General features: G+C 40.6%; 2 protein-coding genes across 2 annotated transcripts; both read left to right on the forward strand.

Moving 5' to 3' along the window:
- The first annotated feature begins 208 nt into the window (after positions 1–208).
- LOC106601030 (estradiol 17-beta-dehydrogenase 1) lies at positions 209–2265 on the forward strand. The gene is made up of 6 exons (XM_014192894.2): positions 209–415; positions 789–950; positions 1145–1324; positions 1471–1564; positions 1668–1851; positions 2031–2265. Exons 1-6 carry the CDS (start codon positions 319–321, stop codon positions 2196–2198), a joined length of 885 nt encoding a protein of 294 aa, XP_014048369.1. The 5' UTR covers positions 209–318; the 3' UTR covers positions 2199–2265.
- A 7646-nt stretch (positions 2266–9911) lies between these two features.
- On the forward strand, positions 9912–14515 carry LOC106601031 (coenzyme Q-binding protein COQ10 homolog, mitochondrial). The gene is made up of 5 exons (XM_014192895.2): positions 9912–10174; positions 11002–11151; positions 11418–11610; positions 13144–13245; positions 13950–14515. Exons 1-5 carry the CDS (start codon positions 10071–10073, stop codon positions 14130–14132), a joined length of 732 nt encoding a protein of 243 aa, XP_014048370.2. The 5' UTR covers positions 9912–10070; the 3' UTR covers positions 14133–14515.
- The last annotated feature ends 1557 nt before the right edge of the window (positions 14516–16072 follow it).

Raw genomic sequence — 16072 nt, forward strand, 5'->3', positions numbered from 1 at the left:
TAGGGAGTGAAAGGGCTCGGGTGATGGGTTGATGGCCACAGACAGACCTCGCGGGAACACCTGGCCTAGCAAAACTTAATCCTGGGCTGGGAAATGAGATCATGTTTACATTCAGGGGACCTTGTGATAGGGATGACAGTGAAAACATGACTTTGAGCATCAACAAACAACACAAACTCTATCTCTTCCCATACCATCTCATCTCACACCCCTCATCAAGCCCTACAGAGCTGCTCCGTGTATCTCCTCGTCTCCATCCCTCAGACATCATCTCTCTGTTAGCTACCAGACCCAGAGGACGTGTAGACCAGCAGCCCAATGGAGCAGACAGTGGTGCTGATCACAGGATGCTCCTCAGGGATAGGCCTCAGTCTGGCCGTCCGGCTGGCCTCGGATCCAGCGAAAATGTACAAAGGTAAGCAGTTACTGACTTGCAAGGGCATCACTGTACAGAAAGCGTTTATTTTATTCAGTGTCCCGTAAGATCATGCAATAAACAGTGTGGGTACAATACGTGATATGTTTGTTGCATAAGGGCTTTGAGCAGTAAGCTGTCTGAAATGTATGCCTGTTTACTACATGGCATCCACATATTAGAAACAGGTTTTGGTTGGTTTATCTGCATCACAATTTAATTACAGAAAATTCTAGTTTTGTAAACTATAGTGACAATATAATGTCAATGTCAAGCCCTGTATTTCATCTGTTTTGTTTCGTACATGTTTAATGGTAAATCTTTGATGGCGAAATCTCTGATGTCCTTGACCACTGATATCAACTCTGTTTAGTCTATGCCACCATGAGGAATCTTGCCAAGAAGGAGCGTCTGCTGGACTGTGTGAAGGGCCTGCACAAGGACACCCTGGACATCCTCCAGATGGACATCACTGATCAGCGGTCCATTCTGGATGCCAGGGACAGGGTCAGGGAGAAGAGGGTGAACATTCTGGGTATGACCAGAGTCATGACTTACAATAATAGTGTTATATAGTGTGTGTGTGTGTGTGTGTGTGTTGTGTGTGCGAAACAGAAGAACAGATGTCCTTCATATTTTTACATCAACGACAATTTCTTTACATGTGTACAGCATACAGTATGTCATGTGCTCTGGCTTTCTGTTTATCTGTGGTATTCATGTTGGCAGTGTGTAATGCTGGTGTGGGGTTGATGGGGCCGCTGGAGGCCCAGTCCCTGGCCACCATGAGGCAGATCCTGGAGGTCAACCTCCTGGGCACCATCAGCACCATCCAGGCCTTCCTACCAGGGATGAAGGCCCAGGGCCATGGACGCATCCTGGTCACTGGCAGCATCGGTGGGCTACAGGGTGAGAGACAGAGAGCAGGGCTGGGGTGACAGGAGGGGGAGTGGAATGAAATTGCCTTTAGACACTGCTCTGAGGTCAGATTTTGGGGTTTGTTTAGTATTTATTGCCATGATAATCACATATCTCTGTGTGTTATTGTATTGTAGGACTCCCCTTTAATGAGGTATACTGTGCCAGTAAGTTTGCAGTAGAGGGCGCCTGTGAGAGTTTGGCCATTCTCCTGCAGCACTTCAACATCCAGTGAGTCCAGACAGAGGCCATCAGCTCATGTATCCCTTTGTTAGTGTTTCATTTTGGATGTGCACTGTGTTGGTACTGATTGACTCCATCCACCATCATGCAGTGTGAGTCTTATTGAGTGTGGCCCTGTCAACACGGATTTCCTGGACAACCTGCAGAGGGCAGAGCCAGGGGACACTTCGCTGCAGCAGGTCGACGCCCACACACGCAGCCTCTATGACACGTACCTGCAACACTGTGGGATGGTGTTCCAGAACGCAGCTCAGGACACAGATGATATTGTGAAGGTACGCTTACTTGACATCTATTAGTTATTTAGCTGATCTGATAAAGGTGCTCCTCCCTGTCTCCAGAGCATACTGCATGTACATACGTATGTATATGATACTAGATATTTATAGATTTTCTATGGAAGTGTAAGTAGTACTGTTGAGTAGATTTAATAGCTGGACCCCTCTCAAAACAGGTATTTCTGGATGCCATCCAGTCATCGAACCCTGCATTCAGATACTACACCAACAATGCCCTCATTCCGCTCAGCAGCCCTAAGATCTCAGCACTGGACGGGTCCCAGTACATCAGAAATATGAGCAATATCATCTTCTCAACCAATGGGAAAGGGGAACAAAAATAGCCATCAAACTATGGAATGTAATATAACCCTTTACTTTATACATACAGTACCAGTCAACATTTTTAGAACACCTACTCATTCAAGGGTTTTTCTTTATTTTTACTATTTTCTACATTGTATAATTATAGTGAAGACATCAAAACTATGAAATGACACATATGGAATCATGTAGTAACCAAAAAGGTGTTAAACAAATCAAAATATACTTTATATTTGAGATTCTTCAAAGTAGCCACCCTTTGCCTTGATGACAGCTTTGCACACTCTTGGCATTCTCTCAACTAGCTTCATGTGGAATGCTTTTCCAACAGTCTTGAAGGAGTTCCCACATATGCTGAGCACTTGTTGGCTGCTTTTCCTTCACTCTGCGGTCCAACTCATCCCAAACCATCTCAATTGGGTTGAGGTTGGGTGATTGTGGAGGCCAGGTCATTTGATGCAGCACTCCATCACTCAACTTGGTCAAATAGCCCTTACACAGCCTGGAGGTCTGTTGAAAAACAAATGATAGTCTCACTAAGCGCAAACCAGATGGGATAGCGTATCGTTGCAGATTGCTGTTGTAGCCATGCTGATTAAGTGTGCCTTGAATTCTAAATGAATCACTGACAGTGTCACCAGCAAAATACCCTCACACCATCACACCTCCTCCTCCATGCTTCACGGTGGGAACCACACATGCGGAGATTATCTGTTCACCTGCTCTGCGTCTCACAAAGACACGGAGGTTGGAACCAAAAATCACTAATTTGGACTCATCAGACCAAAAGACAGATTTCCACCAGTCAAATGTCCATTGCTCGTGGTTCTTTGCCCAAGCAAGTCTCTTCTTCTTATTGATGTCCTTTAGCAGTGGTTTCTTCGCAGCAATTTGACCATGAAGGCACAGTTGATGTTGAGATGGGTCTGTTACTTGAACTCTATGAAGCATTTATTTGGGCTGCAATTTCTGAGGCTGGTAACTCTAATGAACGTATCCTCTGCAGCAGAGGTAACTCTGGATCTTCCTTTCCTGTGGCGGTCCTCATGAGAGCCAATTTCATAATAGTGCTTGATGGTTTTTGCGATTGCACATGAAGAAACGTTTCAAAGTTTTTGAAATGTTCCGCATTGACTGACCTTCATGTCTTAAAGTAATGATGGACTGTCGTTTCTCTTTGCTTATTTGAGCTGTTCTTGCCATAATATGGACTTGGTATTTTACCAAATAGGACTATCTTCTGTATACCATCCCTACCTTGTCACAACACAACTGATTGGTTCAAATGCAATAAGAAGGAAAGAAATTCCACAAATTAACTTTTAACAAGGCACACCTGTTAATTGATGTGTATTCCAGGTGACTACCTCATTAAGCTGGTTGAGAGAATGCCAAGAGTGTGCAAAGCTGTCATCAAGGCAAAGGGTGGCTACTTTGAAGAATCTCAAATATAAAATATATTTAGATTTGTTTAATACTTTTTTTGTTACTACATGATTCCATGTGTGTTATTTCATAGTTTGATGTCTTCACTATTATTTTACAATGTAGACAATAGTAAAAATAAAGAAGATCCCTTGAATGAGTTGGTGTGGCCAAACTTTGGACTGTACATAGGCTGTATAAAGGTTATACACATGATTTGCATTGGAGCCACACACAAGGACATAATTTCAGCAAACAACATAGATAGCCAAAATCGTCTTCTTTACACACAATGTTCAACCACCAACTTCAAGGTGGAGGTTTTGCTATCATGTCACAACTTTCTTATACATTTGAAGAGTTTATTTCCAAAACTCTATATCCACCAATGTTTTTCATCAGAAATTATTGCTAATGTGTACCTTCATGTGTGTGTAAGATATTGCTGTTCTTAGATTTTATTGTATGTGTAGGCATTCCCCGTGGCTCAGTTGGTAGAGCATGGTGTTTGCAACGCCAGCATGGTGTGTGCAACGCCAGGGTTGTGGGTTTGATTCCCACAGGGGGCCAGTACAAAAAAAAAAATACAAAAAAATAAATGCACGAAATGAAATGTATGCATTCACTACTGTAAGTCGCTCTGGATAAGAGCGTCTGCTAAATGACTAAAATGTCAATGTATAAAAATGTGTATTTTTTTGCAAATCTCGATATATCCATTGTTTAGCATGGAATTAAATGATTGTATCCTGTATATTTGACTGTGATGTGTGGTTGTCTCACCTAGCCATCTTAAGATGAATGCACTTTTACTGTAAATCGCTCTAGATAAGAGCATCTGCTAAATTATTAAAATGTAAAATATGTACATCTTATATGACTGTATGACTGCTTTTTCAAATATATATTTAAAATATTGATGTCACAAATGTATCATTCATACAGTTCTTTATTAAAAATGTGGTTATTTTTACATTTGACTGTGTAAAACCTAGCAGTACTAGTCATTTATCTGAGAGTGAGGTGAATTTGTCTCTCAGGGATTCTTGAAAGACGGGACAATCCCAACTTTTTCTTTTACAAATATTTTTCTTAATATTAACAACATTTGAAATATAAATGTTTATAAACCAAAGTATCAGCTACCACACAACGTAAAGGAACAACCTCCTAACTAAAACCTTTTTCATAAAATGCACCTAACTGGATTTATCTCAACTTAGTCAGACACCATAAAAAGCATTTTATTTGTATATTTATTGTCCAACAAGCGTTTAAGGACATTGGTTGTTTCATTCTAACCTTAGATTATTCAAATATGTAATACAAATCTTCAAATGTATTTTTGTTTTGTTTTATACTACTGTATAATGTTCCAGGGCTCATTTTGTTAGCGTTTTGGCACGTTTTTCTAAATTCAGAACATAAAACAAGATTTATAAAGCATGTCTAGCACAGCAAGTACTGTACTTCAATAGTTGACATACATTGCAGGACATAGATGAAGGGGGTTAGCAATCAGTGACGGAGTTGACAAGCCACTGACAGAGTTGACAACAGAAACTCAAAACAGACATATTCTTGTCTTTAAAAATACAAGTTAAATACAAACATTTGTAAAAATACAGTAAATCATTTATTTAACAATGCACAACAAAATATAACCATTCTACCATTTCAGCACTCTGGCAGAGTTGATGTTTGACAGAAATATGACAGAATGGACGTTTTATGGAGTTATGGCTTCTTCTTCATTCAAGTGTTATACAAAATACCAATTTTGTTTTTTCTCAGTTACTTTATGACTCTAAAACCTACGTATTTCAACCAAAATTCATATTCTATCTTAATATATAATGTAGATGGAGTTGACAGGTTATGGTTGTGACCATGGTGATATCAATATTGTTTGTTTAAATCTATCAAACTAGAGAACTTTCAGATCATGGGTGGTCTTGCCACACTGCAGTTAATCAGGAGATGAGGAAGGGAATATCATGGTATAGCTGACTCTGTTAAATTCTGATTCATTTAGGATTTTAGACAAATCTGATGGAGATGACCAAAACTCTGGACACATTTTGTAGGAATCACAGTTTTTAGAGAAATATTCCTTAAAGTCAGAGATGGCTATTGCAAGAAACTACATGTGATACTTTTCAGTTAATATACATTTTTGCCAGTTATTAGAATTTGTAAACTTTTTGGTGGAGTTTGAAATTGTGATCCTTTGCGTCAGACAAGGGCATTTCCGGCCAGAGAGCCGACATGGAAATGAATACAATTTAAAATGTTTGGAAAATTACAAGAACACATATTTTCCCCAATAGAATTCCACTAAATGTAATTTTTAAGATCAAATATTGAAACAAAATTCCCTTTTTTCAACTATAAAAATGAAATTTCCCTGCCGGACAAGGATTGCCCTGCTCTCTGAAATTAAATTATTAAATAGATTTTAAACAAATTCATGTCTGTCATTGAGCAACCCCATGACATGATTAGATAGTGAAAAATCACACCAATCTATTTTATAATTTCTCTAAACAATAAAAGCTAATTTACCAACATTTATGAAAATGGTATATAGCGTTTTGGAATGAAACTCTTCATTTGTTTCTTTTTTTTTTTACCTCTGACTCCAGGATTAGATGTTTAAATCAAAATATATATATATATAATAATATTTTGCACTTATACTGTATTTGTGTTTGGGTTCATATCTTTTATTATGGCACACATTGCTGGTACTGTTCCCTCCCACAAGCCTCTGTTGCTGACTGGTGTTTCATGGCGTGATAAAATTCTCAAGGGCATGGCAGGGACAGGAAACTGTCATGGGTATTATTCCAACCCAACAATTTACTTCTTGGGTCACTCTCTCACAAATGTGTGTATGCCCGTATGCCTGTGTGTGCCCACCGTGTGTGCCCCCATGTCTGTGTGTGTGTGTGTTCAGTTCAACCAGCCCTACTCCGGCTGTGACAGACTACCCCCCAGTCAGCTGCCAGGCATTGAGATAAGGCTAACTCAAGGACTCAGATCAGATTATCAGGCCCTGTCTGTCTGCCACTCGTCTAAACGTACCAACATTTCACTTGCACAATATTCCCTTTGAACATCATTTCTTTCTATTGATGATTATCACGGGGAAGAGCGAGATGTCAGGGAGAGATTTCATTCCAAGACAATGATTGGTTTGACAAGCAAGGCATTTATCATGTTCTGCCCGTATGAGAGAAACTGTTGTTGTGTTTCATTGTTTGTGTCAATCATTAGTAGTGTTGAGCAAACAATTACTTCACACTGGAAGAAGTTAAGCCACCCTTTACAAAAATGTATTTTACTTAACAAAAGTTACTTCGAAAAAGTAGTTCACTACATCCAAACTACTTTGTGATAAATTATCATATCTAAATGTCATAGATGACAAATTGCAAGAGCAGATCACTCTAGGGTCACAACAGAATGTCTAATTTAGTGTATTAAACACAAAACTATGTTTCAAGTAAAAATTAGACAGGTCTGATGTCGAAAAACAAAGGAAATTCTTGCCTACTTCACCCATATATAATTTCATTTTTGCAAAAGAAGTAGTGTGTAGTTTCAGTAGTTCCAGTTGCTACACCACCACATGGTAAAAAGCAGTCAATAACACCACCAATATTTAAATTAAGTTCAACTACCACCCAGCTACTGCAAAATGTAGTTTGAACTAGTTGAACTAAGTGTAGCTCACTTCTCCACAACACAGTATGTTTTCCCTGCCAGTTCACAATGTTCTGACATTGAACTATGTACAGACTTTCTCCCTCATGTGATTTTCTAGCTCTGTGACCTGTTTCATGGACATGTTTGAAATACCTCTAACCCAGAGGAAAAACAGAAGAGGTTCTCTGGCCTTCCTCTCCAAACATTGCTACAAAGTGACAAACAGCTGAACAAAACAAGCATATGAATGTCTGTGCGCGCGCGCTCACGCACACACACACACACACACACACACACACATAATGTTTTGTTCCTAACGAGGTACATTTCGGTCTCTGTGGTCCTGGTTAAGGTCCATGTTGTGACTCATGAAAACTGATGACCATTATTTCAGTTTGAAGGAGGAGATTTCAACCTCCAAGAGACCGCATACAAGCTACTAATCAACATCCCTGTTTAACCTGTTTATGTGTCATTAGCTGTGTTACTCACTGATTTACTGTAAATATTTGTGTTTCTCACATGATCCAACATGAGTCCACAGATGTTTTTAATTTTGTCCACCAGGTGGCATGTACTGTCATCCTGTCTATCATGTTGGCTTGTTGATAAAGTTCCTGATTTGAATGAGGGGTAAGCCTATAAAGTTAAATAATTGTCACAACTACGTAAAACATACAGTCAGGTGACTGATGATAATGTCTCTAAAGCGTAAAGATGTCACTGTAAGTGGCGGTTTGTTTTGTCTCCTTTGTGAAGGCCATATATAGTTGAGGACAATGGTCAAATCGTTTTTTTTTTTTTAAACGTTGAATTTGAGTCTAATGAAAACAATGACGTACACTGTAATTCTAAAAGCCTATGAAAAAAGTTCAAGACAAATATATCTCTCACTTGAGGCTCCTGTTTCATTCCATCCCAACCTGGCACAAAAAGCTGACACAAAATGGCACCACTCTCAACAGAGCAAACTAGGTCTTATTTGACACTCTGTGGGTTATGTAAAGTACAGTGTGAGGTTCTAACACCCAAGAGCCAAACACTAGTCTAAGAACCTACCATTACAGCACAGAGCGAGCCAGCCTCTGAGTTATGTATATGTACAACATATGCCATCTCTGATCGCTGTTTGGTAAGCTGGCCTAATACTGGCCTGATGATCCTGTATGTGACCTAATTGTTCCACTTATGGCTATGTTACCACCAACCATTTAATTATGAATTACCTAACAGTTTTATAGCTGGCCTTATAGTAGCCTAAGCTGGCCTTATAGTAGCCTAATTACAGCATAGCCACAATTATTTTAATCAAATAGTGGATTAAAGCAATGTTATTCCGAATGCCACTTATAGCACATAGGCCTATGGACTTTGAAATTGGTAATACCAATATGGATGTTTTTTCTAGCCTGCAGTACAGTAGGTCATGTCATGTGACCCATGTCAACGTGCTATAATTTGCAAGTTGCCCTGAGTTTGTTTGAACCCACAGTTGGAGATAGTGTACCAGGCAGTGTCCCAAAGTCCAGGTTTGCATCATAACCAGACATGTTGTCTTCCTGTCTCAGTCATCCCCTCCATCATGAAACAACCACCCACATCATGGATGGTGGGTTTGGACTTTGACTCTCCACAAAAGCATCACTGTGACAGTGTTAAGGACACTGCATTGGAATTTGAGGCAAAGCCATGGCAGGGCCAGTCTGGTTCCTGGGATCTAATGTTGTTTCGCAATCAGTGGCCTGCCTGCCAGGGTCTAGGGCTTATGCACTGAAATAATCACTGCTGGCCCCATGTGATCACTATCATATCTCTGTTGAGGATGCTGGATGTTGTAAGCGGTTGTGTAGTTGCACAGTTGTGCACTTGCACTGACTACTTTGCAGTAATAACGGGCTCGTTTGTCAAGGGAAATTTGTGGTGTTTCCTGGTCACATTTATCCTGTGTTGTGTGTTAAATTATGCAATGTGATTGCACAAATTTTCACTTAAATATGTTGGGGGGGGGGGATTTTGGCCCAGCCACTTTTACTTATGTCCAGCCCAGTGATGGTTCTGGCTTGTATGGCTCCCTGTGAAACTATATATTTACAGTATTATGAATGAATGTATTATTATTTATTTGTTTATTTGGTAGCATTTCGTAGTGTGACTGATTTTACTAATTGCATTAGTACTGTACAAAGTTAGAGGTGCGCTATTTAATAGATTCCCCCGCTTCCCATACCTCCGGCTTCCAGTGGGGAGACCTGAGGTCAACCTACCCCCGCCCCCCTCCCCATCTCGTACTTCTGAGTGGGAGACCTTCCCTGCGCTCCGTGCAGCCCCCGGCAAGATGCCGCCCGCCCTGAATGTCAAGTCAATGAGGTAATACACAGCATGATATAGTTTTCATATCTGCAGTTGGTAACTGAATGAGAGTGCGTGCGCGTGTGTGTGCGAGAGAGAGAGAGATATAGTTATCTATGCCGAACAGAAAAAAACGGAAACTCCCCAAAATAATGAATGGTCTGTATGGGAATGTACAGCTTGATGATGATTCATCTAACTGAATACTCAATAGCCTATAACACTCCTATCTTTCGTTCCGATTGGTTGTCTGACATAGACCCCCCTCTCCACGTCACACATTATTGGTCCATTTTATGCAACCAGAGTGCCACATGATTTTATAGCAGACCTCGGACAAAGCCAGGCTACGCAGGGAGTTAACACTTCTCTTCAAACTTTGAGAATTTGCTTTACCACCGTCGAACATGGCCAGCAAAATCACCCCTCTTCTTTTCCGGGCACTGGTTGAGATGTCTGAAGTACACTCTTCAAAAGTTGTACGAGGAAATCCCATCAGAGCAAATATCAGGTAAGAGCAAAAATGCCGGTGAGCGATCCTCCAGCAAGTTTGCAACAACCGGCGTGTAGGCTATTTTGATAATTCCCCAACTGTAGCATGTGGCTTATATATTTTTCACAATGGTTGAATACAACGGCAATAAAATAAAAATTACATTAAAAAATATGTCTTAAGTCTGAGACGTTTGTATAAAATGTAGGCCTAGGATGTTGAGAAAATGAAGCTAGATTTCCGGATCCAATTAAGGTTGGTAAATCCTGAGCTAATTTGGAACATAGTGCAGTACAATTGAACATGTTAAGAATTATAAAGAAAAAATGAAATTTTTCCAACTGGAGAAAGTTTATATTGCGAGGTGACAAGATGTACATCTCGCGATTGATAACGGTTTGTCCTATATTGGCGTACATTAGGCTACAGAATTAGAAAATGTCTGTTTCTCTGAATGCCAGGCAGTAAGCTCCAAAACGTCTGTTAACGTGCTCTGTTCATAACCCTCAGGTGTCTTACTTTAACCATCAAATTCGTCTTTGAGTTTAGTAACCATTTTAGATCAGCCTACTACACAGTGGAAGTTATAGAGCTTTTGAAAGGGTCTGATCTCATTGTTTTAAGTCTGGGATTTAAATACACAACCAAGCTATTTTCACCAAACTGGGACAAAATAATGTAGATCGTCTTTGTTATGATACTTTAAAACTTATTTTCTTCTGGAGTTTGGAAACATTGACTATCAAACAAAAAAGTCTCCACAGCAGGTGGTTAAACCTATGTGAGCATAAAACCAGTGTGCTTTACCAGAGATTCACATTTTCTCTCTCTTCTCCTCCTCCCAGACACCTGGGCAGCTGTGGGGTCCTGTCAGCACGGCGTGCCACCCTTCCCCTGTCTTCCCCCCTCCGGACCACACCCTCCCGCAGCTTCATTAACCTGGCTGCCTCCATCACTGCCCACAGGATGGAGTACTCTGAGAGCCGCACACTAGGGTGAGACTTCATCACACACACAACTCCTCTCTGCCCCTCTGTCTTGTCAGCCCCTGTTGACCAGAGGTGATTCTAAAGCCCCACTTTCCTATTCTCAACTTCAATACCCTTCAGTTAACATGTGGTTGGATTGAAATAGACCGGAGCATATTGTATCTTTCCTATATCACAGGCCAATTTTTACTCCTGACTTTTTCTTTTTTAAGTGTACATGAGTAGTCCTATGAGCATCTTATTGATGGATCCCCCTCTCCTTCCCCATCCAGGTACACTCCAGAGCAGATGTACAGTGTGGTGGCCAGTGTGGACCAGTACCAGCACTTTGTCCCTTGGTGTAAGAAGTCCCGGGTTGTGAAGGGAAGGAACGGGGATGTCCGGGCCCAGCTGGAGATTGGGTTCCCTCCCATCGTGGAGCGTTACACCTCGGAGGTCACGGTTGTCCCAAACCACCAAGTCAGGGTAAGCCCCGATAACATTGTACAACACGGTTTATAGCAAGGAGAGGGTAGACATCCTGTATCAATATGGACATTGTGCCCTATTTAGAGTGCCTTCAGAAAATATTCATACCCCTTGACTTATTCCACATTTTGTTGTTACAACCTGAATTCAAAACGGATAAAAATAATAATTCTTATCCATCAACATAGAATACCCCATAATAACAAAGTGAAGTTGGTTGTTGATCATTGCTAGATAGCCATTTCCAAGTTTTGCCATAGATTTTCAAGCCCATTTTTAAGTCAAAACTGTAACTCGGCCACTCGGGAGTATTCACTGTCTTCTTTGGCCTTGCGTTTTATGCCATTGTCATGCTGAACAGGGAATCTTTCTTTGTCTTTCGGGAAGTAGACAACCAGGTTTTCCTGTAGGATTTTGCCTGTGCTTAGCTCAATTGTTTCTTTTTATCCTAAAAAAACTCACTAGTCCTTGCCAATGACAAGCATACTCATAACATAATGCAGCCACCACCATGCTTGAAAATAAGCAGAGTGGTACACAGTGACGTGCTTTGGATTTGCCCCCAAACATAAGTTTGTATTCAGGACATAAACTTAATTTCTTTGCCACTTTGCAGTTTTACTTTAGTGCCTTATTGCAAACAGGATGCAAGTTTTGGAATATTTTTATTTTGTACAGGCTTCCTTATTTTTACTCTGTCAATTAGGTTAATATTGTGGAGTAACTACACTGTTGTTGATCCATGCTCTGTTTTCTCCTATCACAGCCATTAAACTCTTTGTTTTAATGTCACCATTAGACTCATGGTGAAATCCCTGAGCGTTTTTCTTCCTCTCTGGCAACTGAGTTAGGAAGGATGCCTCTATCTTTGTAGTGACTGGGTGTATTGATACACCATCCAAAATGTAATTAATAACTTCACCATGCTCAAAGGGATATTCGATGTCTGCTTTTTTTCTTCTTTTTTTTACCCATCTACCAATAGGTGCCCTTAAACACTATGGCACAGTGTGAGTCCGTGCAACTTATTATGTGACTTGTTTAGCAACATTTTTACTCCTGAACTTATTTAGGCTTGCCATAACAAAAGGGTCAAGACATTTCAGCGTTATGTTTTTTTTAATTTGTACACATTTCAAAAAACAATTCTACTTTTACATTATGGGGTATTATTGTGTGTTGGCCAGTGACACAATCCCAATGTAATCCATTTTAAATTCAGGCTGTAACACAACAAAATGTGGAAACAGTCAAGGGGTGTGAATACTTTCAGAAGGCATATCATCTGGAATTTCAGTACTGTAACTTGTGGGATTCAAATGTACTATAGGACCGGATGAATGGGTTAAATCGTCTGTAATACATTGATTAGATCCTCCTAGGGGATAAATACTAAGTCGTTTTATTTGATCACCTAGCTGCTAACATTGTGCTCCTACGTCCATAGAGCAAGGATTAGAGAGGCTTTGTCTGGGGCCATGTCCCGGACAAGAGCAGTGTGTAATGATGCGTGTGCATGTTGTCTCCCAGGCCGTGTGTACAGACGGATCCCTCTTCAGCCACCTGGAGACGATATGGAGGTTTGCCCCTGCAGCCGAGGACCAACCCGACTCCTGCAACATCGACTTCCACGTGAGTACCACCATTTTGTCCACCAGAACAGTTCACTTTCATTTGGCGTCAGCCTGAGACTAAAAGTCAGCAAGGTTAGATAATAGCCCACTGAAGTACACCGTCTTAGTGTAGTTAACATATATGAATGTTACATAGGTCTACTCACAGGAACGTAAGTGATTACTAATTAACTTTAGGGCTTGAGATCAAATTGCCTGCCATGGGGGTAGTTTTACACCAGGCCTTGCATTTCTCTCAACCTCTATAGATACTTTATTTTTGGAAGGAAGAGGTTGAGTAAAGCCAATTTAGGTTTTTATTTATATCCAGTACAGTTGTTAGTGTTCCTAGCCTCTTCACATAGCTGGCCAGAGAGGTCATAGTGATATCTCTCCCTCTCTACTCCCTGTCAGGAACTTTGTCACCCAAATATTGGGACAGGTTACCTGTAGTGGAAATGGGGTGAGGGATTTGGGAGATGGACAGCCTCATTAAGAAAGGCCTTAGGATGACTTTGCAGGAATAATCAATAGTGTGGAATTGAATGAGTTCGTTGTCTGTCTGTCAGCCAGCCGTTAAATCAGGAATACAGATGGTGGTCCCTCGTTTCGATATGAGGACTGCCCTCAAAGGAAACAATATTCTTCAGATGGATAGGTACACTTGTCAGCAGCATGGTTATGGAATTTGAGTGTACTTATTTTCTCCCCTTCACTCTTCAGGTGTCCTTCGAGTTCAGGTCTCTGCTGCACTCCCAGCTGGCCACCCTGTTCTTTGACGAGGTGGTGAAGCAGATGGTGAATGCCTTTGAGTCGCGGGCAGCCAAAATATACAGGGGGCACCACGCCCCTTCCAGGAGGCGCCAGCGAGGAGACAAGCAGCATGAGAAGACCCCCACTCACTGACACGGACTGAAATAAGACCCACTCCCTACCACCATCCCCACCTGAAACCCCTCACAACTCCATTTCACCATGTCTTATGCAGGAGACTGGGTCTTCTCTTTTGGGTTTTGTTCTTGTGTACACAAAAGCACCTATTTATTTGTATTACAGAAACTTGAATTTATTTACTTGAATGTACATACTATTTTTTTATTTGGGATGGAAGTGGATGTTTTGTTGTCAAATGTTGATGTTTGAAAGGGACCTTCTTATTTAAGTTACAGAAGACGAAGTGACTCCTTTGTGGTGTTCAAAAACATCTGAGAGGTCAGCTTTTTCTTCCTGGCACTAATACAATAATATTTTTTTTGTCTGAATGGAAAATTAAACAAAGCTCATTTTGATACTCTTTGTACCTCATGCGTTTATTTTGTATGTGTTGTCAACTGTGTCTTCTGTTCATTGTTGATTACTGGAATGGTCAAGACGGAGCTAGGTGAAAGTTGGTAGGATCACAGATGTGTAGAAAGCATTGTTTCAACAGCCAAGAGAACGCAGCTCCAGTAACAGAAAGTTGTCCTGTAGTAGACCTGTTCTCCTACTGTCTACCAATGTTCTGTTCCATCAGGACAGTTCCAGGAAGGCACATGACTTGAGGATTAGTTGTGTAAGAGCCAGGAAGGAACACAACACAAAAGACATGAAGGCAGGGTCAACTCCTCCCTCCTGCTTCCTCACTGTTAAACCACAGCCAATCAAGATTTAGGAACATTTTAAGAAAAGGCTTTCTGCTGTTGTGAATGTGGATACTGGCTTGCCTTGGCAGTTGGGTTATTTTCCAGTTGAGAAAGTGATCTGGGGGTAACTGAAGGTTATACTCTTATTTTTTTTATTTTTTTAGTCCTTGGAAAAAGTAATACAACTTGATATCAGTGAGTCTACTGCTCGTGATTTAGGAATGCCACGAACCGGCCCCCTGTTAGTGTTAGGTCTCCCCTCCATGTCAGCTGGCAGAGACATGGACACCCAGGCTGGTAGTGAGCCAGACCAGTGCCTCAGTCACAGTCAGCTGCTCCTAGCTCAGATTTATCACAAGCATCACACCCTCCCTACCCAAGTGTCTTTATATAATTAGCAAGGTATTAATTTAACACACCCGAATGGTGGGATACTCCTCCACGTAAAAGAACAGACAAAAGATGAGACATGGCCCAGCCGCATATTTTAAAAAGCTGTGAAGTTGCATGAGGCAAGGAAGGTCATAGTGTATGTCGTCTCCACAACCCAACTGGTTTAAACTGACTTTTTTAAACTCACTTTTTAGACATTCTGTATCAATATGGAAATTGTGCCCTATTTAGAGTGCCTTCAGAAAATATTCATACCCCTTGACTTATTCCACATTTTGTTGTTACAACCTGAATAAAAAATAATAATTCTTACCCATCTACACAGAATACCCCATAATAACAAAGTGAAAACATATTTTTGCCCCCCCAACCAAGATGCCTTGTCTCCTCCCAACAGGTGTGCATGATCAAAATAAATGTAGTGGTAGCCTTACCCATTCATTCATCCTTTCATAACTGGTTCCAAGAACATTATGCAGTTCTACACCATCAAGTAAAGTACTGTTAGAATCCACTTTTCTCAACCAATATGTCATATCAAGCCAATGAAAAAGCCCCACTTTGACTTCTCTTCCTCCAATGAAAAGGCTGCTCCCTGGTGGACATAATGATCATGGTGCATTAAATGCATTAAGAATCAAAATATTAAATACATAACACAAAATCAACTACTTCCATAAAAACATTAAATACATGACACAAAATTAACTACTTCCATCAAACGATTAAATACATGACACAATATCTACTACTTCCATCAAAACATTAAATACATGACACAAAATTAACTACTTCCATCAAACGATTAAATACATGACACAATATCTACTA

This window comes from Salmo salar, chromosome ssa03 (assembly GCF_905237065.1).
Source record: "Salmo salar chromosome ssa03, Ssal_v3.1, whole genome shotgun sequence".
Lineage (NCBI taxonomy): Eukaryota > Metazoa > Chordata > Actinopteri > Salmoniformes > Salmonidae > Salmo > Salmo salar.